This window comes from Ovis aries, chromosome 16, assembly GCF_016772045.2.
Source record: "Ovis aries strain OAR_USU_Benz2616 breed Rambouillet chromosome 16, ARS-UI_Ramb_v3.0, whole genome shotgun sequence".
In the NCBI taxonomy this organism is placed as follows: Eukaryota; Metazoa; Chordata; class Mammalia; order Artiodactyla; family Bovidae; genus Ovis; species Ovis aries.
In genome coordinates this window covers 33,894,091-33,919,689 of record NC_056069.1, presented here as the reverse complement: position 1 = coordinate 33,919,689, position 25,599 = coordinate 33,894,091, and the positions used below count along the sequence as shown (strand labels likewise).

The 25,599-nt window shown below is 37.1% G+C and overlaps 1 protein-coding gene across 4 annotated transcripts in view; it reads right to left on the bottom strand.

Moving 5' to 3' along the window:
- Nucleotides 1-76: 76 nt before the first annotated feature.
- TTC33 (tetratricopeptide repeat domain 33) overlaps nt 77-25,599 on the bottom strand; it is a 28,682-nt gene continuing 3,159 nt past the window's right edge. For all 4 annotated transcript variants that reach the window (XM_042233832.2, XM_012097005.4, XM_004017022.5 and 1 more), the window contains exons 2-5: nt 25,243-25,473; nt 9,800-9,881; nt 8,010-8,141; nt 77-5,037 (exon numbers count right to left, since the gene is read on the bottom strand). In XM_042233832.2, coding sequence (XP_042089766.1) covers nt 4,684-5,037; nt 8,010-8,141; nt 9,800-9,881; nt 25,243-25,463 — 789 coding nt within the window. In that variant the 5' untranslated portion in view covers nt 25,464-25,473 and the 3' untranslated portion in view covers nt 77-4,683. The remainder of the gene's footprint in view (nt 5,038-8,009; nt 8,142-9,799; nt 9,882-25,242; nt 25,474-25,599) is intronic.

Here is a 25,599-nt window from a genome sequence, read left to right as displayed (position 1 = left end):
CCTCTAAAGCTACACATATACTTACCATAAAACACAGCAATTCAATCCCCAGGTAAACATATATTCACACACAGACTTGTGACATATGCATACAGCAACTTTATTCACAGCAGATCAAAACTTAGATGTTCATCCACAACCTAGATGTCTGTCAACAGATATGAAGAGCAAATTGTGATATATCCATACAGCATAGTAGTGCTCAGCAACAAAAGGCAATACATTACACAACAGCATGGATGAATCTCAACATGGATGGATTTCAAAAGTATTGTGCTAAGTGAAGAAGATCAGAAAGAGTATATATTGTATGATCTATTTATTTGAAATTCTAGAAAAGTCAAATCAGTGTGTAGTCACAGAAAGCAAATCACTAGTTGAACAGTGTTTGTGGCGTGGAAGGGAACTGATTATAAATAAACTTTAGAGAACTTTCTGGGTGATAGAAATACTCTCCATCTTGATGGTAGTATCAAAACTCTTCAAACTTAAACTTATCATAAGTGCATTTTATCATATGCAAAATTACACTCAAGAAAGTTGACAGGATGGGCAGAGATACTGTTTCATATCCTCTCCTTCAAATTAAATATAGAATCAATATTGTGGTCTAGCACAATGCTAAGACAGTAGACCTTTTAAATATGCCAAACAAATGTTTATATATTGCCTTATAATTAAACATTGCCCATTTTCAATAGAATTTCCATGATTTAAATAAAATCTAAAATTAGAAAGAAATTTGGTTTCTGTCTCATGCTTACGTTGAAATAATCTACAGTAATCTGTTATGAAGGACTCATAAAGTAACACTCATTTTCCCTTCCTGACACTTGAGAGACAAAATGTCATGCAGAGATTTAAAAGTCAGATTTATTGCTGAAAAAGTATAGGTTAAAGGATATGATTTAGGTTTGCCACCTAGTGTCAAACCCAGAATTAGACAGACCTGCTCCAAGCCATGTGCAGAACTGAACAACTACAGGTTTCCTCTCGCAGGACAGTCTTTGCTGCAAAACATTCATTTCCAGCAAGAGACCACAACATAGGCTGTCTGCAGGCAGGACACATTCCAAACAACAAAGGCAGAAAGAGGCTTGCATGCCCAGTTTTCTATCTTAAACTCCCTTTGCTGGGGAGATGGCAGGGAGGAACAAAGGGGGAGACCGGAATTCCTTGGTTAATGGAGGTCAAAGCACTGTGGAAAAAAAGCCATCCCCCTTCCCCATCCTTCTGCCTTCTCAATCAAGTACAGACTACCATTTCTCACCCTTTCTTCCACTCTGGCACACACAGCAAGTAAGGTTCACACTTAACACTCATTAAGGCACACTTCATGGTACACTGGCTACAGGGCCATCCCCTCTTCCACTCAGGTAGGCATATTTAATTACACGTAGGTAAAGTGACATATTTCATTTTACTTTAGTAATGAGTGAATCATTTACAAACTTGTGTATTTTTATTATTGGCTTAAAAAGCACATTATTTTCTCAATCCTAAAATGTCATCAATTATAAAACACAACATCAGTTTCATAATAATCTCTAAGGAAAAACACACTTCATATACCTATTGATTTGAAGATAATTATAGAACTATGGTTCTTGTGTCAACGTACAACTCATTAAGATATATGTATGTCATGAAATCAAAGTCCAAATCAATTTTAAAAGGCTTCTGACTCATGAAGTCTGAAATTAAAGACATTATTAACAATTTCCTGCTGCTGAGAAGCTGCTGAGAAAGGCAGGGAAACGAGCTTTTGACGTCATTACAGAAAGCACAATTTTCAAACTGAAAAGGCTATATTGGTCAGTTATAATCATGAAAACAACAGCTTTCTGAGCCAAAGCTTTTTTAATTTAAACTCTTCTTTATAGTTTTGACATATAACATCAATTAAAAGCTAATTTCATACTGAAGTGTACCATAAAACATAGGCTCCAATTAAAGTAGATCTTGGTTCAAGAAGAGAGAGGAAACGTGTATACCTGTGGCTGATTCATGTTGATGTATGGCAGAAACCATCACAATATTTGAAGCAATTATTATCCAATTTAAAAAATGTAAAAAAAAATTTTTTTTAAGAAAAAAAGAATTACAAAAAAATAAAATAGATTCAGGTTTTGTGGTCTAAACCTTGCATGTGTTTATGTAGTATTTGTTAGCACATTTAAGATAAATACTTTATAATCTAGAACCTGTTGTCTAGAGAATAATGATTCTCAAATTATCAGACATGGTCTGGATTGTATAGTGTTCTGACTAATGAGTATCTATGCCACACACATTTTCAGATAAGAATACTACAAATTATGTTGAATATAGTATTAGTGTTTAATGTTGTTTCAGAAAGTATATTAAATATCTTTAATTATATCATTATCATGAACATCAATTATTTCCCTCAGATTGAAACAATTTGCTATTACAGTTACCAAGCTTAGTATAAATCTATCAGTATTCATATCCTTATAAAATAATGTATGCATTTTTCCCTTCATACACAAGAGTGCTAACTAAGCATTTTTGGGGGCCTGAAGAAATGAGATCCCTTTCTCCTCCATAATCCACTATTTCGTTTATCTCCTCCACCTTGCATCTAAACCATCTTATGTCTTATCTCTGTGTAAGAAAGAGACTAACCTGGCCTACTGATGTCAGTACAGAGGCAACAGCAGGTTCATAAACAGAATCTAGTAGCTACATGTGCTCCCATCCTGGATCTTGTTTCTTTTGGGTTGAGGTATAAACCTATACCAAGAACATTCCCCAACTGAAAGCCAGCTGTCTGTGCCATCAGAAGGAGTGACTTCTCACTTCCAAGTATGGAAAAAATTACAAAGAAGTTTTCCTCTTTTCTTAAAATCAGAAGAAAGTGAGGTTAAATAAAACCAATTAAAGTGCTTCATAGAAACAGCTAGCATTTACTGAGTACTTCATACACAAGACACCATACAAGGTGCCTTATATATTTTATTTTCACATAAGAAATAAATTAATCAATCTAATTTTTTCAAAAGCTAACAACACGAATAGGCAAACCTTTAAAAGCAAAAAAACCTATTTATTCACAAACTATACAATCAACATCCATTACTCAAAACAACATATGAAACAGTAAGTGCACATTTCTCTACACACCCATCTACCTGCTCTTGAAGAATATGCATTATTAAACAAAATAAAATATAACTGATTTTTTTTAATCTTTCTAAAACAAAATTCTCTAACCAGAGCTAACTATGTGATATAACTTGGGGCGGGGGGGGAATAATACTTTTCAAGGCAAATACTGGCTTCTCCAACTCTGAAAAAAAGAAGCAAGCATTCCACTAAAAAAGAAGTTTTTCAGCCATCTCAGACCGTTACATGTACATGCTCCCAGTGGGCAAGATAAAATTTCTTAAAATAAAAAGTAACTTACTTCCTCTCTAACAAGGATAAAATACCAATACTAGGTTCCTGAGTTTCAGAAGTAACAGTACCCAGCAGTTCTATATAACTGTCCTAAAATAATAATTAACATTAGCAATGTCAGTATTGATTTGTGGATGTGATGGTGAGCTTTCAATGAAATATATCCTTCAATATATCCTTTCTACTCATGGGATTAAACTGTAAATCACACTTCAGTTTCTGTGTATGTTGCGCCAAACGTTATTCACTCCTTTACTTCAATAACATATCTATTTTTCCTCCTCAATTTTTAGAAAAGTATAATCGAGTCATTTAAAATTGTGATTGTTTCTCATTTCACTGAGCAGTTCCATAAAAGTTAGCTAGAAAAGGAATTCTAAACCATCAGCTAGGAAATTACAGCAAGAAATAAGTTGTTTTTAATCTTTTAAAAATAAGGAAAAGAAAATACTACTTTTGACAGGGAAAACAGTAGTGCAATTTGGTATGATGTATCTATAAGAGCCACTGATTTTTTTAAAATGCACATCTTTAAAATGACTCATTTGGTCCTAAGGACTACTCTATCTGCCTTAATAATTTAAAAAATAAACCATGATTCTGACATTTGTCAGTATCTCACACATCTAAAAAAATACTGAAAGTGGCAACTATCATCATTATATTAATTATAAAGTTAAAAGCACAAATCAAAATTAAGAGAAACTTCAGAAACTGTTCAGCGTACACATTTGCATGCATTTTCAAACTTTCAAGATCCTACATAGGACCAAATGACAACTCTGAATCAAAATGAGTATCAAAAAGATTCAAGCTTTGTGACAGACTTACTCTAATGAAACAAGAGAAAAAGAAGAGTGAATAGGAACAGCAGTATATTTCTAGCAGGGAAAGAAGCCTACTTCCTTTAAACAAAAATCAACAAGTCAATATTTTAATAACACCGGCCATCAAGTTATTCACTATTTGAGAACTTACTTTTCAAGTTGTATCTTGAAAATGCATTCACTTATATATTTGGATTAAATTAAGCTTCTTAATCAAAACACCACGTACTCAGAATTTTAATCTTGAGCTGAAAGCACGCATCAAAGCACAGTCCAAAAACTATACAATAATTCTTTCACTTAAGTTTTATATGCCTCATCTGAAAAACTATTCAACAAGCAGGAGTTTTACCCTGTTTCTCCAGACTAAATGCCCCCACGCCTAAAAGTTAAGTGGTAATCAAAGATGGGTTCAAATGACTCTTGCTAAGCTTCATCGGGCTTTGATAAAAACAGAGCCATCCGGTGGTGCAGCACCGTCCTCCTTCTCGGTCACAGTCTCTACAGCCCCAGAAGCTGACACAATAACCATTGTTTTATTTGCTGCAACTGTCTTCTGTTTCTCAGCAATAGCTGCACAAACAGCAACAATCTCATCACTTTCAAAGTCATAGTCAGGAATTGACTTCGGTGAGAAATGTGTTGCTTCTGCTGGTACTTCACTCTTTTTAATCCTCTCTGCTACTTTCTGCTGTTCCTGGAGTGTTCTTGCCCAAGAAAGGTCTTCTTTCCATATCTCAGGGTTCATTGGATAGATGTGAAGGGCTACTTGAAAACTTCGAATTGCCTACAGGGGAGAAAAGGTCAGACTTCTTTGCTTAGTTCTAACAAGGAATGTATTTAACATAATCCACAATACGTCTCTCTCTCTCTTTTTCTCACTGTATTACAATGTAAAGATGGAAGTTAGAGCTGTGCTGGATATCATGGTTATGGTTTTAAAAAACAGTAAATGTACTGGAATGATGGTTATGGTTAAAAAAAAAAGAGTCAAAAAGTATAAAAGAAAGTAGCTGACAAAACTGTTGATAAGGACCAAAAAGTCCACTAAAATAGAGGTATTGATATGATGGGTCAAAACAAGTCACATGCATTGTTCAGCTTCTGGAAATCAGCAAGCATGTAAATCTGGGGATTTCTCGGGCCAGCTCATGATCAGAAAGGCATTAGGAATGCCTGTCTTTGAAGCCAAAAGTTTAGATCATAATAATGATAACATGTCTTAAGTGTCACAAGAGGGTAAAGAACATTATATATAATGATAAAAGAATCAATTCACCAGAAAAATATAATAATTATAAATATATACATACCCAACATCAGAACATTTAAGCATATAAAGTAAACACTGACAGAACTGAAGGAAGAAACATATAGCAATAAAGTATTAGCAGGAGACTTCAATGTCCTACTTTCAATAATGGATAGAACATTCCAACATAAGATCAATAAGGAAACAGAAGACCTGAATACCACTACAGACCAAAGGGACCTAACAGGCAAATATAAAAAGACTCATCCAACAGCAGCAGAATACACATTATTCTCAAGAACACACAGAACGTTTTCCAGGGAGATCACATCTCAGGTCACAAAACAAGTCTTAAATTTAAGAAGACATACCAACTGTCTTTTCTGAACTACAAGAGAATGAAATAAAGCTAGAAATCAATATAACTGGAAAAACTCACAAATACATGGAAATTAAGCAGCACACTCTTGAACAACCAGTGAGTCAAAGAAGAACTCAAAAGAGAAATTAAAATGTATCTAGAAATGAAAATGAAACTATAACATCCTGACACTATAGGATGGTATATCTGCAAAAGCAAAACTAACTTTAAGTTTATAGTGATAAATGTTATGCTTAAAACAGAAAAGATCTCAAGCAAAAACCTAACTTTACACCTCAAAGAATTAGAAAATGAAAAACAAAGTAAGCCTGTGACCATTTTCCAACATACACACTCAGCTCCACATAAAAATCTAAATATTACTCATAGATATATATCCAACTATTGACTTTTAACTTATTGTCTGTTTAATTTACTTACGTATTTTCTTACTTTTTTGTCCATATGGATATATTAAGAACTGTTAGATGTTAAAATTTTTAGCTTGTTTTCAATATATTTTTTACAGTATTCCCTTCATTATGACAATGAATAAAGTTATTTTTTCTATTCCAGTGTTTCAATATAACAGCTTAAGTTTACCTAAAAATCAAAAATTTAGATTTTTTTCAAATAGAGACCTAAAATCATCCTAAATGGGGGAAAAAAACCAGTTTTGATTCCTCCAATAATTTCACAATATAAATAAGAAAGAAATTTACCAAGGGGAAAAAAGTAACAGTTAAACCACTGGTACTCTTCATTTTGAAAACTTAAAATACTGAATAATTTTACTTTCATTAGCTGATTCAAAATGGCTCTGTTGTTTCATTTGCACTTTATTTTCTTTCTTTATAGGACAATCTTTACTATACGTCCTAGAGATTTTCTCCACTACCGTAAACACTTATATGTAAAACAGATAATGATTTCTAAGATTTTATTAAAAGAGAAATGGGTAAAGTGTATTATAAGCTAGACTTCTGTTTGTTTTGCAATTAACCTGTTAGAAAACTAAATTCCTTGAATTTCTTTTTCCAACTGTGATATGATTTAAGTCTTCAACAAAAGAGAGAAAAGATGACTATGTCAAATGGCAAGGAAAAAAAACAATCTCTGGTTAAACTTGTTTCCATCGCTATGAATCTTCCTTCAGACTATAATTCTGAAATTATTTCAATCCTTTTCTCATCAAGAGTCTATATGATCTTTGAGAATTTGACGAATACCCTATTTGGTAATTAGAAATAATCATATATTTACAAGAGTATCAGAAAAATTTAAGTTATCCACAACTTACTAAAACCATTACTAGTAATGTTAAACTCAAGATTTACCAAGAATTTTAGAAGTAACTTCTCTGGGATTTTTTGCTTGTTTTGTTTTCAACTATAAAAGTCTAAAAAAAGTATGAAAAATTTTAATTTACTTGATGACACAGAGGAAATCTGGCACCAATATATTAGATTTGCAAACACCTGTTAGGGAATTAGCTGTTAGGTATATATAGTTCAGTCGAAACAAAAATGAAAAGAAGACAATGCTCACAGCCAACTCTGACCTACTGAGCCTTTGCTACATACAAGGTATAGTCCAGATAAGGTGAGAAATTCATTAAGTACCAGTTTCTAGTAAACTTTACACAATGAATACTTCAATTTCAACCCTTTTCCATTTCTCTGCTCACCAAGCTTAGCAACTTTTCAGTGTAAAGTATTTATCACCATTATTCTTCTGTATTCTACTTTCTTCCTTCTTCAACACAATCTCTTAGTGGTTTTGTCTCCAAAGTGCTACTGATATCACTTTATAAAGGGGGTAAACTGAGTGAGGCAATGGACTAATCTAAAAGTTATTTTATATTTAAATAACGTTTACCAAATGCCAACATTTATTATTTTTTTTAATTCCCATGATGCCAAATACCTGAAAAATATTCTGATCCTGATATACTGTAATTGACGTTTGTAACGGAAAAAAGACGTTCAGTAGTAAGTGAGTAGTGTTTATGGGTTAATACCTTTAAAAGGTCATTTGCTATTTACCTTTTGTGTAGATCTGATAAATGACTATTTACTTTTTGGTTCAACTGATCAAAAACATGTCAAAATAAAATGTCATCACTGTAATAATCTGACTTCCTTACCAAGACTATCTCTCCTAATCCAAGCTGAGCACGCCCCAAAGTCTGCCAAGATTCCCATGAATGTGGATTCCTCTGGACAGCCATTTCTGCAGCATGAACTGCTGGGAACATTTCATGAAGAGACATTAGGACCTATGGCCAAAAAAGAAGAAACCCATCAGTAACATTCATAAATTAGCAAACTAAAAACTAGCCAAAAAAAAAAAAATGTAAACAATCATATGTAAACAACTCTCCATTTTTGAAAATATATTTTTAGTCTGGAAAATATAACATTTAAGTGGTTTTAACCCCCTCCTCTGCTACTCAGGGTTAAAAGTTATATTCTTCCTATTCCTGAAATAATTATGAAAAATATATTCTCTTTGCAACTGTTGAACCCTACTGCATGCATACATGTTAAGCTGCTTCAGTTATGTCCAACTCTTTGCAACCCTATGGACTACAGCCCACCAGGCTTCTCTGTCCATGAAATTCTCCAGGCAAGAATACTGGAGAGGGTTGCCACTTCCTCCTTGAGGGATTCTTTCCAACCCAGGGATCAAACCCATGTCTCCTATGTCTCCTGCATTTGCAGGCATGTTCTTTACCAATAGCGCCACCTGGAAAGCCCCAACTAAACCAGAGAGCCATATTCTGGCCATGATGGCTCACAGCTATTTGAACTCCAACTCCCCATTTATTTACTCAACCTACAATGTGTTTTTTAGGGAACCCCAGGTCCTTCTGTCAAACTAGGTAAATATAAATTTTGGTTCAACCACCCATCTTGTCCCACATGTACATCTTCCTGCTATAAAAATCATTTAAACACGCCACCAGCCTGACCATAATTAGGTTCTCCAAATCATACACACCAGAAAAATCAAGGCGTTCCAGAACCTCTACTTCAATTTATGGGGAAGTGCTCGCTTCCATCTATAAAATTTTGACCATTTGCATTTCACAAGATTTACAACACTACCATTATCAGGTTCCAAATAAAATGACTCATTTCATACAGCTTGCCACAAATCCTACCTTTAATATATACATATTTAAGATTAAAAAGTAAAGGCTTATCCAAATGAAGGTCAGTAGAAAATAATTTATTTGGGTTTTTCCTGGATAAATTAAAAATCAGATCTGAAAAAGGATGTGCCCTATGTTTTGGATCATCATCTGAAAGATATGCTAGGTGGGCAGATCAGGCTGAAGTGCAACTATTCCGTGCCAGAAGTATGTTAGTGCTCGGTCTGAGATTTTAAAAGTCTCCTGAATAATCTAATAGAAGTACTCCAGAGGTTTTCTTTATGAGCTTTCCCACAAAACATTAAAAATGTATTTATAAGTACAAATGTTATTTTTACACTATTAATAAACTGAGTCTCTTCTGACCTTTTGCTATGGACCAGGCTGTTCTAAGAGAAATAACTTCATCCAGAATCCAATTCATCCTCATTCTGAAGAGACTGAGTTACTGTCAAGTCCACTACAATTAATTTCCAAGGAAAGCTAACACACTTCATCTATTTAAGAGATCATCAGTAACTTTTTAAAAGATACCCATCACTCATATCTTAAGCATAGTTATGTTGAAATAAAAATTAGTTTCACTATTAAGGTAAACAAATTTCTTCTTTGATGCATGAGGAAAGAGCCATAAATAATAAGGTGACATATGTTTTCCCCAAATAAACAAATTGTATTTAACAAAAGAAAATGGGAGGAAATATTCTTTTGGCTCATCACTGCTCACATCACAAACAGTGCAATTTCACAATGAAAGGGAAATTCTTCATAACCATTACCTGTGATTTCATCTCATACAGGGTAGCATCATTTGGGGTTAACTGTAGTGCTTCATCCCACTTCTGAATGGCCTCTCGGTATCTATAGTTGTCAAAGTTACATTAGTATTCTATTTCCAGTAATATTTTGAGAATTCTCTATTTTGAGAATACAAGACCAAATTTAAAAGTCAGAAAATAAGAAATAACTGTTTACCAAGAAATATCTCTATTCAATAACTGATAATGATGATGTTACAAAAGCAGAAAAATTTAAGAGATGAAGGGAAAGGACAGCAAATGACAAAATATTTTTTTTTAAAAAGGACAGCAAAAGCAAAATATAAATTAAAAAAGACTGGAAATTTTCCCTGAAAATTTATTTTCTGGGCTAAGAAAGCACCACAGAATTTCTTTTTTTCTCCAATCTCAGTGTCTGCATATGTTGTCACTCATTTCAAATGGATTACAAAGGACTTCTCCCAATAATTTATAATCCAGTTGCAACCCCTGACCCTACTGCAGCAATCTAGCTGACAGAGATGACAATTTAAGACGCTGCCAGGTCATTTTGTAAACATTCTTCAGTATTTAGTTTCTCTGTCTATAAGCTCCATGAGTCCAGGGATCATGTTTTATTTATCACTATCAATATACAGTAAGTTTATAAGATATGGGTCATATGAATGAAAACCAGTATGGAGACAGTGATTTCCACCATCGTCTTTTCACTGATGTTCTCCCAGTCATGACTCTCTTCTGAGTCAACATCTCCACCTAGATTTCCTACAGACACCTCAGACTCAATATGCCCCAAACTGATCTTAGCATACTCCATACTAAATCTGCAGAAGCATATGTATATACATATATCCTTATGGCTGATTTACACTGTTGTACAGCAGAAACCAATACAATACTGTAAAACAATTATCTTCGAATTTTATAAATCTGCAGAAATACAGCAGCACTTTCTTTTTTAAATAAAATTAAGGAAAGATTAAGTCCAACACATTATCCAAAGCAGTCATCCTCACATCATTGTTCCCAAGCAGTTAACTCACATATACTTTAATATTTCTAGGAGGACAAAGTTCAAATTACCAGAATATTCTTCATTATAACAAGCTGAAACTTTCTGTACTTTCCATCAATGCTACTAATCCTTTCTTTTAGAGCTAAACAGAAAATATATAATCCACCAGTTTTGATGGTGGATGGTGGGTGATCTAGGGAGGTTTTGGAGGAGAAAAAAATGCACGCACGCAAGCACACACACACACACAAAATGCACACACACAAAATGCACACACACTGCATGCACGCGCACACACACTGCATGCACACACACACACTGCATGCACACACACACACACACACACGTCCCTGCCTCAGATCGATGAGAAGTTTCTGGAGTAGGGCCCAAGCATTCGTATTTTTAAAAAGTTCCCTAGGTTATACTAATAAAAACCACGGTTGTGAACCACTGATAATCTCTCTCTTGGTATATTAGGCCCTATCACGTGCTGTCTTCTCCTGAATCACTTCCAGCTACCCTTCATTTCCTCTATGTATGCTTGCACATAATTTCCTACCTACTATGTGAAGATCCAGGCCAACCATAACAACCAAAAATGTGGGCTGACTTGCACTGATTTAAGCAGGGAGAAGAAAACTAAAGGCAGAATTAGGTAGAAAATACAAAGTTAAATAACATTTGAAAAGTACATTCTCTGTTTTCACCATGCTATAGCATCCCTTTACTAGTAAATAATACAAATGGCAATACCATTTCCAAGGTCTCATGCCAGGGTGGCAAATCCTAGACTACATCTGCCACACAGCCAGCTCCATGCTCAGCAGCAGGGGTGAGGGTGGACAGTGTGGCAGGGAACTTTAGAAAGTCTGCCTTAACTGCCATGTGGGTTGTTATCAATGGCTACTATTACTTTGTAGCAGCAGTCTACATACAAGGATAAGCTGAAGATTCACCCCACAATGGCTGGCAGTCTTTGTTTCCAGGCAAACCATATTTCTGAATATACAGAAATGATGATCAGAACTACTATTAATATCTCCTATACTTATAGGGTCCCCTGCTGAGCTCTGAGAAGCTATCTGTTTGAAGACTGTGTTTAACTCTGGGAGAAAGACCACTCAATTTTAGGAACTACTAATGATCTGAGGACAGACCACTGCTCACCTCATTTTTTGATGAGCCTCCACAATGCTCTGTCCCCCCTGCCTCCGCCTGCATATTTTCTCTGTAAGGCACATCACAGCCTTCTTAGACTTAACAACAAACACTACAAAGCACCTCTGCACTACACTTGGGGGCCTTTTAAAACAGCAAAATCACCAAGAAAAAGCAAAAAATGTGGAAAACATAACACGAAAGAGACCACAGAGAGGATGCTTATTTTCACTGTGAGAGCTAAAACACAAGGCAGAAGAAGTCTTTTGACTCAGCTGAGAACTCAGCTGGGAAAGTACCTGGAAACTGATTTCGGGCTTACAAATATATTTAAAATGATTAAGTGAGTTCACAAATACAGAATCTATGAATGAAGACTGTATTTAAGAATCAATGTTACAGCATTTTGTCAATGTCAAATAAAATGTCACTAAAAACAAATGGTAATTACTTTTCACTAAAATTATGGTAGATTTCTATCATACAATTTTATGTGCTCATGTAGAAATACCAAAACAAATATAAAAGCTATTCCTATACAGCTCTGTGCTTCATGTGTTTAGTCATGTCTGACTCTTTGCAGCCCCATGGACCTTGGCCCTCCAAGCTCCTCTGCCCACAGAATTTTCCAGGCAAGAATACTGGAGTGGGGTGCCATTTCCTTCTCCAGGGGATCTTCCCAACCAGGGGTCAAACCTGTACCTCTTGTGACTCTTGCATTGGCATGCAGATTCTTTGCCACTAGCGCCACCTGGGAAGTCCCTCCTATACAGACACATTTTAGTAAATCAGTAGCTAATGCAGGATTCATCACTTTATTTCCATATAAAAACTATATTATCAAGAACATTAAAGTTTTCACCTTATTTTATATTGTGTTCCTAATATTTATAATCATTGTTTCCCCAAATGCTTAATGATAGACGTAACTTTTCCAGCTTAGTTTATCAGAAGTGGCTTACCACTGTTAAGTATATTTTTGAAATTAGAGTTTGCTTCCTTGATTTGGGGAGAGCTTTTACAGAGAAATTATAAAGATGTTAAAAGCAGCTTTAGACAGATTTGACTGAAACTTGTGTGATTTCCAATGCAGGTAGATCAGGTTTCAAGTTTTAGATAATGCTCAATACACTAAACCAAAACAAAAAAATTCCATAAATTATTTTGAGTTTTTCTGTCTAGAATTTAGAATAACATTCTGAAGAAACCAAGGAAAAAATAATGTATAGTTCCATATAATGAGCACTCATAGTAAGGGAACCTAACTTCCCGAAACTTCAGGAAGGCTCAGAGAGAAAGGAAAAAAAGGAGTAAAAACAATGGAAGAGAAAAAGTATACTTCCTAACTGCATATTCTCTCAAGACAGTCATATTGAAGGAGAGGGGATTTGGAACAGGAAGCAGTACTGAGATGATGCTCAGACTATAGTATATTTATCCTGTATAGAGATGCAATATAAATGTACTTTAAAAAGAAATACTGAGGGACTTTCCTGGCAGTCCAGTGGCTGAGAATCTACCTGCCAATGCAGGCGACACAGATTTGAGCCCGGGTCCAGGAAGAGCCACAGCCTCAGAGAACTAAGCCCACGCACCACAGCTACTGGGCCTGCGCTCTAAGGCCTCGTGCTCTGAAGTGAGCTGCAGCTCCTGAGCCCACGCACCCTGGAGTCTATGCTCTGCAGGGAGAGAAGCCCCCGCAATGCAAGGCACACCACTCAAGAACCGCCTCTACTCACTGCAACTAGAGAAGGCCCGCTTGCAGCAACAAAGACCTAGCATGGCCAAAAATAAATAACATAAAGTAAAATTAAATTAAGTTAAAAACAAATTTCAAAAATTAAAAAAATATTAGAAATGCTGGGTTGGCCAAAAAGTTCCTTCCTTTTTTCCCATAAAATCTCATGGGAAAACCCAAATGGGTTGGCCAATCCAATACAAAACTGCTCTGAATTTTAGTCACCATTCTTTATTGAACCTATGTGGACAAGAATTAAGTCATAAAGTCTACTTTCAGTAATAATTTAAACTATCTACTTACACAAAAGAAGAAAAAGGTCTTTAAAAGTTTCTAATCTACTATAGACAAGAACTAACAATTTATAAAGGATCAATTCACTCTGGAAACAGGAAAGAGCTCTGAAATTACTTGGAGGTGCAAACACACTGAATAAAGATCATTTTCAAAAGCATGTAACTTCTAATTAGTAAAGGACATTTCTTAGTTATTGTATTGAACACAGTTGCTCTATTCTACCCCTTGTGACATTAGACAATGATAATTTTCTGAAAAACTTCTAAAAAGTCCTAATTTTAATAAGACTATTTCTTTAATATCAATTTTTTACTTCAGATACAAAAATCACTTAAAATATTTTACTATCTCTATTATTCCATTCATTTAGCTTACACATACATGTCACAAAATAAGATTCACTGGCAATTAACTCCAGTACAATTTGGATCCAACAAAAACATTCACAAATAAATGCGCTGGACTATAGCAAGTTTCTATACTTAAATGATGGAGAAGGCAATGACAACCCACTCCAGTAATCTTGCCTGGAAAATTCCATGGGCAAAGGAGCCTGGTAGGCTGCAGTCTATGGGGTCGCTAAGAGTCGGACACGACTGAGCGACTTCACTTTCACTTTTCATGCATTGGAGAAGGAAATGGCAACCCACTCCAGTGTTCTTGCCTGGAGAATCCCAGGGACAGGGGAGTCTGGTGAGCTGCCGTCTCTGGGGTCGCACAGAGTTGGTCATGACTGAAGCGACTTAGCAGCAGTAGCATACTTAAATGATAAATATGATAGAATCATAATAAAGGCAAAACAATAAACAGTAACTCTTTACCTGGATGAACTCAATCATTTGTCTTCTTGCTTTCTTAGAGAAGCCTTATGCTGAATACTGGCTCACCGTGTCTTTGTAAAACTATTTGAGGGGTGCTTCCCTGATGCCTCATTAGTAAAGAATCCGCCTACCAAAGCAGGAGATAAGAATTTGATCCCTGATCTGGAAGATGTCACATGCCTTGGCGCATTTAAGTCTGTGTGCCACAACTATCAAGGCTGTTCTCTAGAACCTGCCTGTGATCCGCACTAACAGAAGCCACCTCAATGAGAAGTCCATGCACAGCAACTAGAGTAGCCTCTGCTTGATGCAACTAGAGAAAAGCTCATCCAGCCAAAATTAAATAAATAAATAACTTTTTAAAAAACCTGTTTGAAACTTTACATTTATTTCCGTGTTTATTTAAACTAAAAGCTTTATGTAGACAGTGTAATAGGTATTTTGCTCACCAAAGTATATGCAGCTGTAGCAGCTAACACAGGATGAACTGGAACTCTATGGAAGGGGCCTGACCAGAAAATATCAGCCACTGCCTAATTCAAAACTGTAAATGGCATCCTTAAGAATGTTCTATCATTTTTCTTTTCAAAGTTAAATTATTCCTTCTTAATAATTCTTATACTCATAATTTTCTAATTTATAGTATAGTAGTAAATTCCATAGGATTTAACAGTAGCAAGTTGATCTCTCCCAGTCTTAGCCTATCTGTCCAATCTTTTTTCTCCTACTGGCCACCACACCTCTGCTTCCCTCAGTTGTGTCTTTTTTTTTTTAACTTTTTGGCCATGCCATGTGGCATCTTCCCAGACCAGGGATCAAACCCACACCCCCTGCAGTGGAAGTGCAAAGTCTTAACCGCTGGACCACCAGGGAAGTCCCTCAGCTGCATCTCTGCCTCGTCTCTACCCACCCATCTACCCTTAGTGTACAAATGTGCGCGCTGAGGTTCCCGCTCCTCCCCCTCCTCACCTAGTCAAAGGCTCTCTGTCCTCAGAGACCAAGTAAAAATCCTCTTTTCTCATGAAGACCATGAGCACCATTTAATTGACCACAAAGTCACACTTCTAAGTACTTTATGTTTTACTAAACACTTTCCATACAATTACTTAACACAGAATTATTTTCATAGAAAGTTAATTCACTTAGTGCTCACCAAGTCCTATAAGACTGGCATTATTTGTTCTCATTTTACTGAGGCCACTGACCAGAGAGTAGTTACAGAAGCAGTCCAAAGACACATGAGAAAGCAGGACTTGAGGTGAGCTCTGAGAACTACATGACCAATGCTTGCTCCAATGACCCCAATGTTGCTTTCATTTAATTTTTCTCTAACTCTTCCATGTATTTTTATCTTCTCTTTACTGATGAATTCAAGGACCAAAGGGTGCATTTGCTTATATTCTCTACACACCCAGAACATGGCTGGGCACAGAAAAGGTGCTAATATCACTGATTCTGCCTAATTTGTCCTTTCCTTCTCCAAGAGAAGTCTTGGAAAGCAGCAGAGAAAAGCATGAAAGATATCAAGAAGGAACAGGAGCTAGCATGTTTCCAAAACATTTAAAAAAAAAAAGGAAAGAAGTAAAAAAAAAAATTCTACCCTAAGAGAAAAGTAGCAAACACCTTAATTCTTATTTTGTTTCATCTCACCATTCCAAGTAAAGAAATTACAAGAAATTCCCAAGACCAGGTGAATGGAAATATGGGTAGAATCTAATCAAGAGATTAGAAGTAGGGTATCTTAAGACTCTGGGATATCTGAGGTTTCAAGAGCCGCCATAGCTCTGGGGAAGGGTCTGGAGGCCAAGGTCAGCGTAGTAACGGTCCATCCAGTGAATATTCCAGGCTCTGTGAGCCACAGTCTCTGACAACTGCTCAGGCTGCTGTAGCACAAAATCAGCCACAGGCAATACACAAAGAAAAGTACCTGCTTGTGTCCCCATAAAACCTTATTTATAAAAGCAGATTTGGTGTGCCAACCCCTACTCTAGTTGGCCCGTGTGTGCCAAGTCACTTCAGTCATGTCCAACTCTTTGCAACCCTATGGACTGCAGCCTGACAAGGCTCCTCTGTCCATTGGATTCTCTCGGCAAGAATACTGGAGAGGGTTGCCATGTCTTCCCTCCAGGGGATCTTCCCAACCCAGGGGAAAAACCCATGTCTCTATGTCTCCTGCACTGGCAGGTGGGTCTTTACCACAAGCGCCACCTGGAAAGCCCCAACTTGATCCAACCACTGTTAAACTCTGTCACATGTCCTTTTTACTTTCAGTCCTATTTTCTCGCTAACTCAAGCAAGGGCAGTTATCACCTCATGGAGGGCATTTATGGAGGACTTTTTGGTTGTCACTAAGACTTGGAGACACTAGTGGCAAGAGGATCAAGGATTAGCAGCCTGCAAAGCAAAGGGCAATCATGCACAAGAGACTGTCCTGCCCAAAATGCCAACAGCATTATTCCTAAAAAGTCAGGATGGCTCTTCCCACCCACACCAGCAAAGATGCTTATGCACTAAAGCTTAAGTCGTCCCAAAGTACAAAATAAACCAAGAAGTTTAAGATGACACTGATCATCACCAGTTCTGTTTTCTCCTTTCATTAAGGCAGGCACGCAAACATGCCCATGCACACAAAAACACACACATGCAAACACAGGCACACAGATTTGAAGCAGAAAGAAAAATGTCCTCTTCCCCAGCTGCACTGCTTTGATTTGGAAAACAGCCACTACTGTTAGCTTCCCTGGTGGCTCAGATGGTAAAGCGTCTGCCTGTAATGCGGGAGACTGGGTTCAATCCCTGGGTTGGGAAGATCTCCTGGAGAAGGAAATGGCAACCCACTCCAGTATTCTTGCCTGGAGAGTACCACAGATGGAGGAGCATGGTAGGCTACAGTCCATGGGGTCGCAAAGAGTTGGACACAACTGAGTGACTTCACTTTTTCACTTCACTACTGTTAGCAGAGGCACTGCCAAATGAAATGTGCACTGTTGCTAAAGGCACACATAGGTTTAAAGGAACAACTGAGCTGCTTTCCACTGGCTAAAGAGGGCCAGGAACCGGTGGGCATTTACTTCACTACCATCAGCTTGTCAAATTCCCTCCCCTCCCTCATTTCTCATTTCTCCCTTTGCTTTTTCTCATTTCTCCCCTTCCTCTTCTCCTGGCCTATGAATAAAAGGTGGTACCATCAAGCCTCTCCATTTTTGGATCACAGGAAACTTGGCACCTAATAAATCAATGGTCACTCATAAGCTCTACAGCCTATCTCTTAATTCAACTTTGGTTTGGAACAGATTGAACAGACATGGCCCTACTGCAGCTGCTGGATAGGAAGCATTAAAAGATAAAAACTTGGTTTAAAGTCACTATGGTTAATAAGTGTCCAAAGTCTGATTCAGCCAGTTTAAAGACAACCTTAACAGTATGGCACTGAACTAGCACAAAGAAGGAAGCAGAGTGAACAGTTCCAGGGACTGCCCAAGGGCTGGGTAAGATAATACCTGACACTGAGGTATAAGAACAGCTGGTGACCAAGCCAAGTCAATCAGCACACTTATTACCAGATAGAAATGTCACAGGGTTTAGCTACTCTGCTCCCAATTAGATTTGTAATTTGCTATAGCATCAGGTTTAATGAGCTATATAGTTACCAGCTTATTCATTTAATAAGCATTTATCGAGCACCAGAGCAGAAAACTACTGGGCCAGGTAGTATTCTAGGTACTGAGGGTGCAGCATTCCACAAAATATAAAAAGACCATTCTTCTTGCATTTACATTCTAGAATGTACGTGTGTGGGAAGATGGCACAAAAAGACAACAAATATAAATTAAAACATGGCTAAGTACCATGATGACAGACACACGGAGGGCTATGACAGGGGTGAGGAAAAGTCTCTCTGGGAAGGCATCTGAGCTGAGAGCTGAGTGACAGAAAGCGGCCAGCCAATGGAAAATCTGGAGGAGTTCATTCCAGACAAAGGAAAAGGCCAAGCAAGGCTTAAACACTTTTTTTTTTTTTTTTTTTTTTTGAGGCAAGAAAAGAAAACCAGCATGGCTAGAGGAGGAGGAAGAAAGGGAACTGACAGGTAAGAGAGGTTCTCTGAAGCCATGATTATGAAACTAGTAGGCCAGTTATGAGTGTATAGATTTTCTTGTATGAGTGATGGGGAATCCACACAGTTTCCAAGCAATACAGTCATGAATTGCTTTGCATTTTGAAAACATCAGTTGGGCCCAGCGGAGGAAAATGAACTATAAGGGGGCAAGAATGAGCACAGGGAGCCCTGTTAGGAGACTACCAGAGTAATCTAGGTAAGAGGACAATAAATTAGACTAGGATGACAGCAATGAAGACAGAAGGGGGGGAGAAAAGTGATCCAGATACGTGAAAAAGTGAAATCATCTCAACGTGGACTTGCTAAGAGGAGTGAAAAAAGAGAAAGGGATCCAGGATGATATCTCAGCCTGATGATATGAAGCCTAAGCTTACAGGCTAATTCTTTGTGGCAGATAGGATCCAAGGAAAGAGTGAGGAAAAAAGAGAAAAGTGAGGCAGTTTGGGAGAATAAACACAAGGCATATGTTAAGCTGACAACAGCTTCAAAAACAAACACAGATGATTGTTAACTTTGGAGAACTTCTTCAGACACAGTGTGAAACCACTTTGTACTGGAAACAGTCCAGTGGGGAATGGAGGAAAAAGAATTTATTTGCAGTCTCCCTTCCATATCCTGCCTCCCACTGATCAAAGTCAGTCCCACAAGGCTTTAACCCTTTCACACTTCTGGGTATGTGACCCTGTCCCTCTAAAGCACCCATAAGGCCCAACCTAAGCCAGCATCAAGGTGTGATGGTCTTTTCATTATCAGCACCACACATGGCGGCTCTCTAGTCTGTGCTGACAGCAGCATCTGCTGGGACCTTATGGTAATAAGAAGAGTTGTAATAACCTATTATGAAAAATAATCTGAAATATACATATATATATATATATATATAAAACTGAATCACTTTGCTGTACACCTAAAACTGACACAAAACTGTAAATCAACTACACATCAATTTAAAAAAAACTATCAAAAAAAAAAAAAAGAATATTGTGAGCTTTCTGCAGGGCAGGGATCTGAGGGTGAGTGGGGCTGATTAGTTCTGGAATGGCACATCAACCAGCAGAGACAATTTCACGCTTCCAGTTTGTTTGTTGTAGTTGCTAAGTCGTGTCCAACTCTGTGACCCCATGGGTGATAGCCCATCAGGCTCCTCTGTCCACAGAATTTTTCAGGCCAAGAATACTGGCATGGGTTTTCATTTCCTTCTCCATGGGACCTTCCCCACCCAGGGATCGAACCCACATCTCCCACATTGCAAGTGAATTCTTTACTGTCAAAAATTGTGAATCACTATATTGTACACCTATAACTCATATAATATTATACCTCAACTGTAGTTCAATTTTTAAAAGGGTAAAAAAGAGAGAGAGAAGAACAGATGATATCAAAACAAAAGGAGGGGAGACTACCCTAGTAGTCTAGTGGCTAAGACTCCATGCTCCCAATGCAGGGCGCCTGGGTTCAAACTCTAGTCAGGGAACTAAGATCCCATATGCCATAACTAAGACCTGGCGAAGCCAAAAATTCATTAAATAGATTAAAAAAAATAATAATAACCTTTTTTAAAAATGAGGGTGGTTTTAGGAACAAGATTCCTGATAAGGCAAAAAGGGATTAGATAGGCCTTTGATAAAAGCAGGAGCACTTCATTACAACACAGTAAAAGTAAGTGGCTTGGATGTAGACACACTCAGACTGGAATAAGTGGGGTGAGAAAATAAAAGGCATTCTACACTGACTACATCTATTTTCTTCCACAGAATAAGAGGCACTGTCATTAAATACAGCCAGACTGGCACTCAACAGAATGCGTTTCACACAGCCAGGTCACCCTCAAGTTCACTTTGGTAGTACGCTTTTCTAGACAAGGGACAAAATTCATGGCAAATTATAAAATATTCCAGCTTTCCAAACATACACACTAATATGAGGAAAAATGAGACCACTTAGGTACACAATTAAATATCACCATCTAGTGGCTGAAACCTTAAAAGCCAGCATATAAAAGTCTGAACCCATACTGTGATTCTTAAAAAGGTATGCACATCCCGTGCACGCGTGTGTCCTGTGCAAGTGTGTGCATGCTAAGTCATTTCCGACTTTTGTAGCCCACCAGGCTCCTCTGTTCATGGAATTTTCCAGGCAAGAATACTGGAGTGGGTCGCCGTGCCCTCCTCCAGGGGATCTTCCTGACCCAAGGACTGAATCATCTCCTGCACTGCAGGCAGATTCTTCACTGCTGAACCACCCTGGAAGTCTACAGTATGTCCTGGTTAATATTAATTCCAGAAAAAGATGCTTGAACAAAATAATTGTTAAAAAAAATTTTAATACTTCATGAAATGCATCAATCACATATAAAATCTTACACTATCTAAAGTATATTCACTAGTGAGTACTAGGTGCTATGTGGCATGCTAAGTATTTATACATGGACTTGCTCTTTAATCCCCCAACAGTTTATGAGATAAATGTCACCTTCATTTTATATATAAGGAAACTATAAATTGACACTTAAAAGATTAAGAATCTGCCCAAAATTTTTACAGTAAAAATGATAAAGCTAGAATCTGAATGGAATTAAAATGACTTCAAAATCCATGCTCATAACCACTAGACTTACTAAACTGTCTCTGTAAGGCACCGGAGGCTTCCCAGGCGGTACAGTGGTAAAGAATCTGCCTGCCAGTGCAAGAGACGCAAGAGACGCAGGTTCAATTCCTGAGTTGGAAAGATCCCCTGGAGTAGGAAATGGCAACCCACTCCAGTATTCTTGTCTGGAAAACTCCATAGACAGAGGGGTCGCAAAGAGTCGGACCCGACTGAGGGACTAAGCACACACAAGCATAAGGCACTAACATTATTTAAGGCTTCAGTAGAAAAGTAAACCAGTTTTCTGTCAGAAGGAATCCTGAAGACTACAAGGCAGAACTTCAGCATTTAAAAGCTATGCTGCTGCAAACCACATTTTCCTAAGAGCAGCTAATAGTTTGTTACTAATGAAGTAAACTAGACAGGGTAGAGTCTGTGATGCTCAAGAACTGTGCCTCCTTTGGAGGAAGAAAGACATTAACACACTTGATCATACATATTCAATGTACTCAGACAATTCTCTAAGTGCTAAATAAAACTAAATGAGAAAACCTGCAGGGTAAAAAAAAAAAATCTCAAGGAGGCAAAACAATGTATCCCAGGAAACTGAAGGAGCTCCCTCCTTTCCACCAACCTTCCCTCCCTCCTTCTCTAGCAATGCCTCCAGAGGCACCCCTACTTCTCTACACTCAGGATTATTACTCATTCCAAGTTCAAAGCTGTTCCATATTTTGTTACTTAATCCTTACCATCACAGCTTTTGAGGAAAGGAATTGGACTCAAAAAAGAACAATAACTCTCAAGCGTCATATTCTCAGGCAGGAGGAAGACAGGAAAATTCTATTCCCAAAGGACCTCTGTGGTTGGAATATGAAATAAAATATGTTCTCAGAATGGTGTTCCAATCTGGAGTTTAAAAATATATATTTCTATAGATACAATGTAACATATGGTAATTAATCCACAAAAACTTATTTAGCCACAATAAAACATAACACAGCAGCCTTACAAATATTCAGTAAATATCTACTGACTGGCCTTGTGAATGACACAAATTATTCCAAGAGTTAAGAGTACAAAAGTCTGTTTAGACAAAGTCCCTACATTCCTGGAGCTTACATTTCTATAGAAGGCAAAGAAATATAAAGCACTAAATAATTGAAAAATGTAACTTCAAAAAGAGAAAAAATACTGAAAGAAAATTTAAAAAGCTGATGTGATTGTGGTTTCTCTTACTTTGTTTAAGTCATAAAATTAGTTCTCACCATTGTTAACAAAATACAATGAAAAGGGTCTTATTGTTGCATAGAAAGATCACAACCTAGTTTTTTCTCTTCAGGAGTGTTTACTGCAAAGTTTTTTGTATTTCTTTGCTCCAGCAATACCAACTTGGTAGAATTTTCCTAAACAGGTAAAACAATTTCATGACTCTTTCTACTTCCATGTTCTACTCCCACTTTCTTGAAATACTTCTCACCACTATTGGTTTGGCAAATACTACTCCTTCTTTGAAACCCAACTGAAGATTGAATTTATCTGTCAGAACTTCCTTGATATACACAGGTAGAACTGGTGGCTCTGATTTCCTGTGATTCTAAAATATTTTCTATGGACCTGTCTTACTGCACACACTACTCTAATTATTTGTATTCTTGTGCAGAAGGCAATGGCACCCCACTCCAGTACTCTTGCCTGGAAAATCCCATGGATGGAGGAGCCTGGTGGGCTGCAGTCCATGGGGTCGCTAAGAGCGACTTCACGACTGAGCGACTTCACTTACACTTTTCACTTTCATCCACTGGAGAAGGAAATAGCAACCTATTCCAGTGTTCTTGCCTGGAGAATCCCAGGGATGGGGGAGCCTGGTGGGCTGTGTTCTACGGGGTCGCACAGGTTGGACACGACTCAAGCGACTCAGCAGCAGCAGCAGCAGCAGCAGCAGCAGCAGCAGCAGCATCTTATCAAAAGCTGAGCTCCTTAAAGTTTATTAATATATCTTACCTCTCTTTGAATGTTTTTTTAAAAGAAGGATGAATGGATGAATGGCTATTTGATGTTAGATTTTAATGATGATGTTACACATTTCTTAAAACTTAACACATTTTAAAGAAATTGGTACATCGATAAATGTCTAACACTGTTCCTACACCTCAGTACATCAATAAGTCTTACAGCACTTGAAATAACTGCCACCCTAATAACTAATTCACTTTGTGATCTCTCACCATTGTAGAGGTCAATTTAATGATTGTCTCTGAAACACAGATTTAGAAATATAAGTCATGAGTAAAGAAGTTTTTCAATCTTTTGTAAGGTTTATTTGATTAGCATTCCTTTCACCTAATCACAAAATAGACATTTAAAATTCTTTAAAAAAAAAAAAAAAAAGCTGATGTGATGGAAACCAAGGAAGTACAGGGTGCTGAGAAGAGGACTTATGAGCAGAGATCTGAGGGACAAGACGATAAACATCAGAACACAGGAACTAACAGGTTTTCAGATAAGTCATAAGACAAAGCTGCATCAAGAACTGTCTTCAAAAACACAAGGAAGGACATTGTGGCTTAAAATGTACCGAAAATGATAGTGAAGTTGATAGGAAAACAAGGATTGAGTTCTATTCTTTTAATTTAACTTTACTATTCTTCCTTATATTATTTACTACTCCTCATATTACTTTCAATCATGTTGAATATTCTCTTAGATATTTTTAAACCATTATTTCTATTTATTTTTGGCTTAGAGTAGCCAGATGACTCAAAGAACTACAGATATCTTTAATTCTGTTTAGTGATCCTTCAAAGCTGTGTATACAGTAATCCAAAAACAAATGCTAAAGAGCTAAAATACTTAATTATCTCACAGTGTTCTCCATTCAAAATAAAGCATCCTATCCAGCTGATTTCAGTGAAATGACTCAATGTTTTGAAAGAAAAAAAAAAAAAAGCTATTTGTTTATCCACAAAGTTGATATCTCTCATCTACCACAGGAAATTCGGAGGGGATCCCATGGCAATAACTGAATAGCTCTTCCCTTCTACACACTAGTGTGGTCTAGAGAAAAAGATAAAAACAACAAAATTAATGAACTTTTAACAGACATTTATAGGAATTTCTAAAGATGTTTTATGGTTGTTTTCAAAATGATTTCATAAATGTGGAAAATTTATAGCTGATTTTCTTCTAAGATAGAATAGCCAATCATGTGAAGTCCTACAAGAGAAAAATCTTTGTGCCTAAACACTACAAATGAAAATTCACAATCTAACATTAGGACATGAAGCTGTTAGTTGTCGTTGACTGACTGTCTTCCCTTCACTTCCAATTTGAGGTGCTAATATTTTATAGTTTAAGCATTACTTCATGTTTTAAAATTCAGTAAGATTACTCCCAGAATCAAAATAACATTCCTAGAAACAAAAGGCTGGTTCCTCAACTTTGACTCAATTAAGACAAAAATGATAAACAAGCAATCTTTTATAATCATCCTTACCAACAGTGGGAAAAAAAGAAAAAGAAGAAAGAAAAGAATTTTTAAAAAGTGCTTCTTGTTAGCACTACTACTTCTAATGTCTCAAATGCTTCAGCACCACAAAGGATATACCAGTCAATGCCACACAGGCCTGACTGTAGATCTCTGGATGATCTGAAGAGCGTTCCATCCTACCAAAGACCAAAGCCATCCTCTAAAAGAAAACTCTAAAAACATACCTTTTATTTTCAGCGAGAGTGGCTCCTTCATCCTTCAGCTGTTTGCTTTTCTCGGCACAGCCTTCAAGGAGACTCTCTTTCCTCCGTTTAACAGCGTGGAGCCAGCTGCCTTCATCTTTCCCGGCTGCATCTTTCTCATCAGCAGCTTCAGCTTCAAACTGCTGGGATGTGACCTTTGAGACCTTCTCACCGATCTTCCTTTTCCATCCAAAGGAAGCCATTCTGGAAAAACTACAAAGAGAGAGCTTTAAATTTCATACTTGGCCCTTTATAGAAGTATTCCAACAAACAGGTAAAGAAAGGATAAAAGGATAAGGCTGTCACCATTTTCTGGCCCCTAATTAAAATAGTGGATCT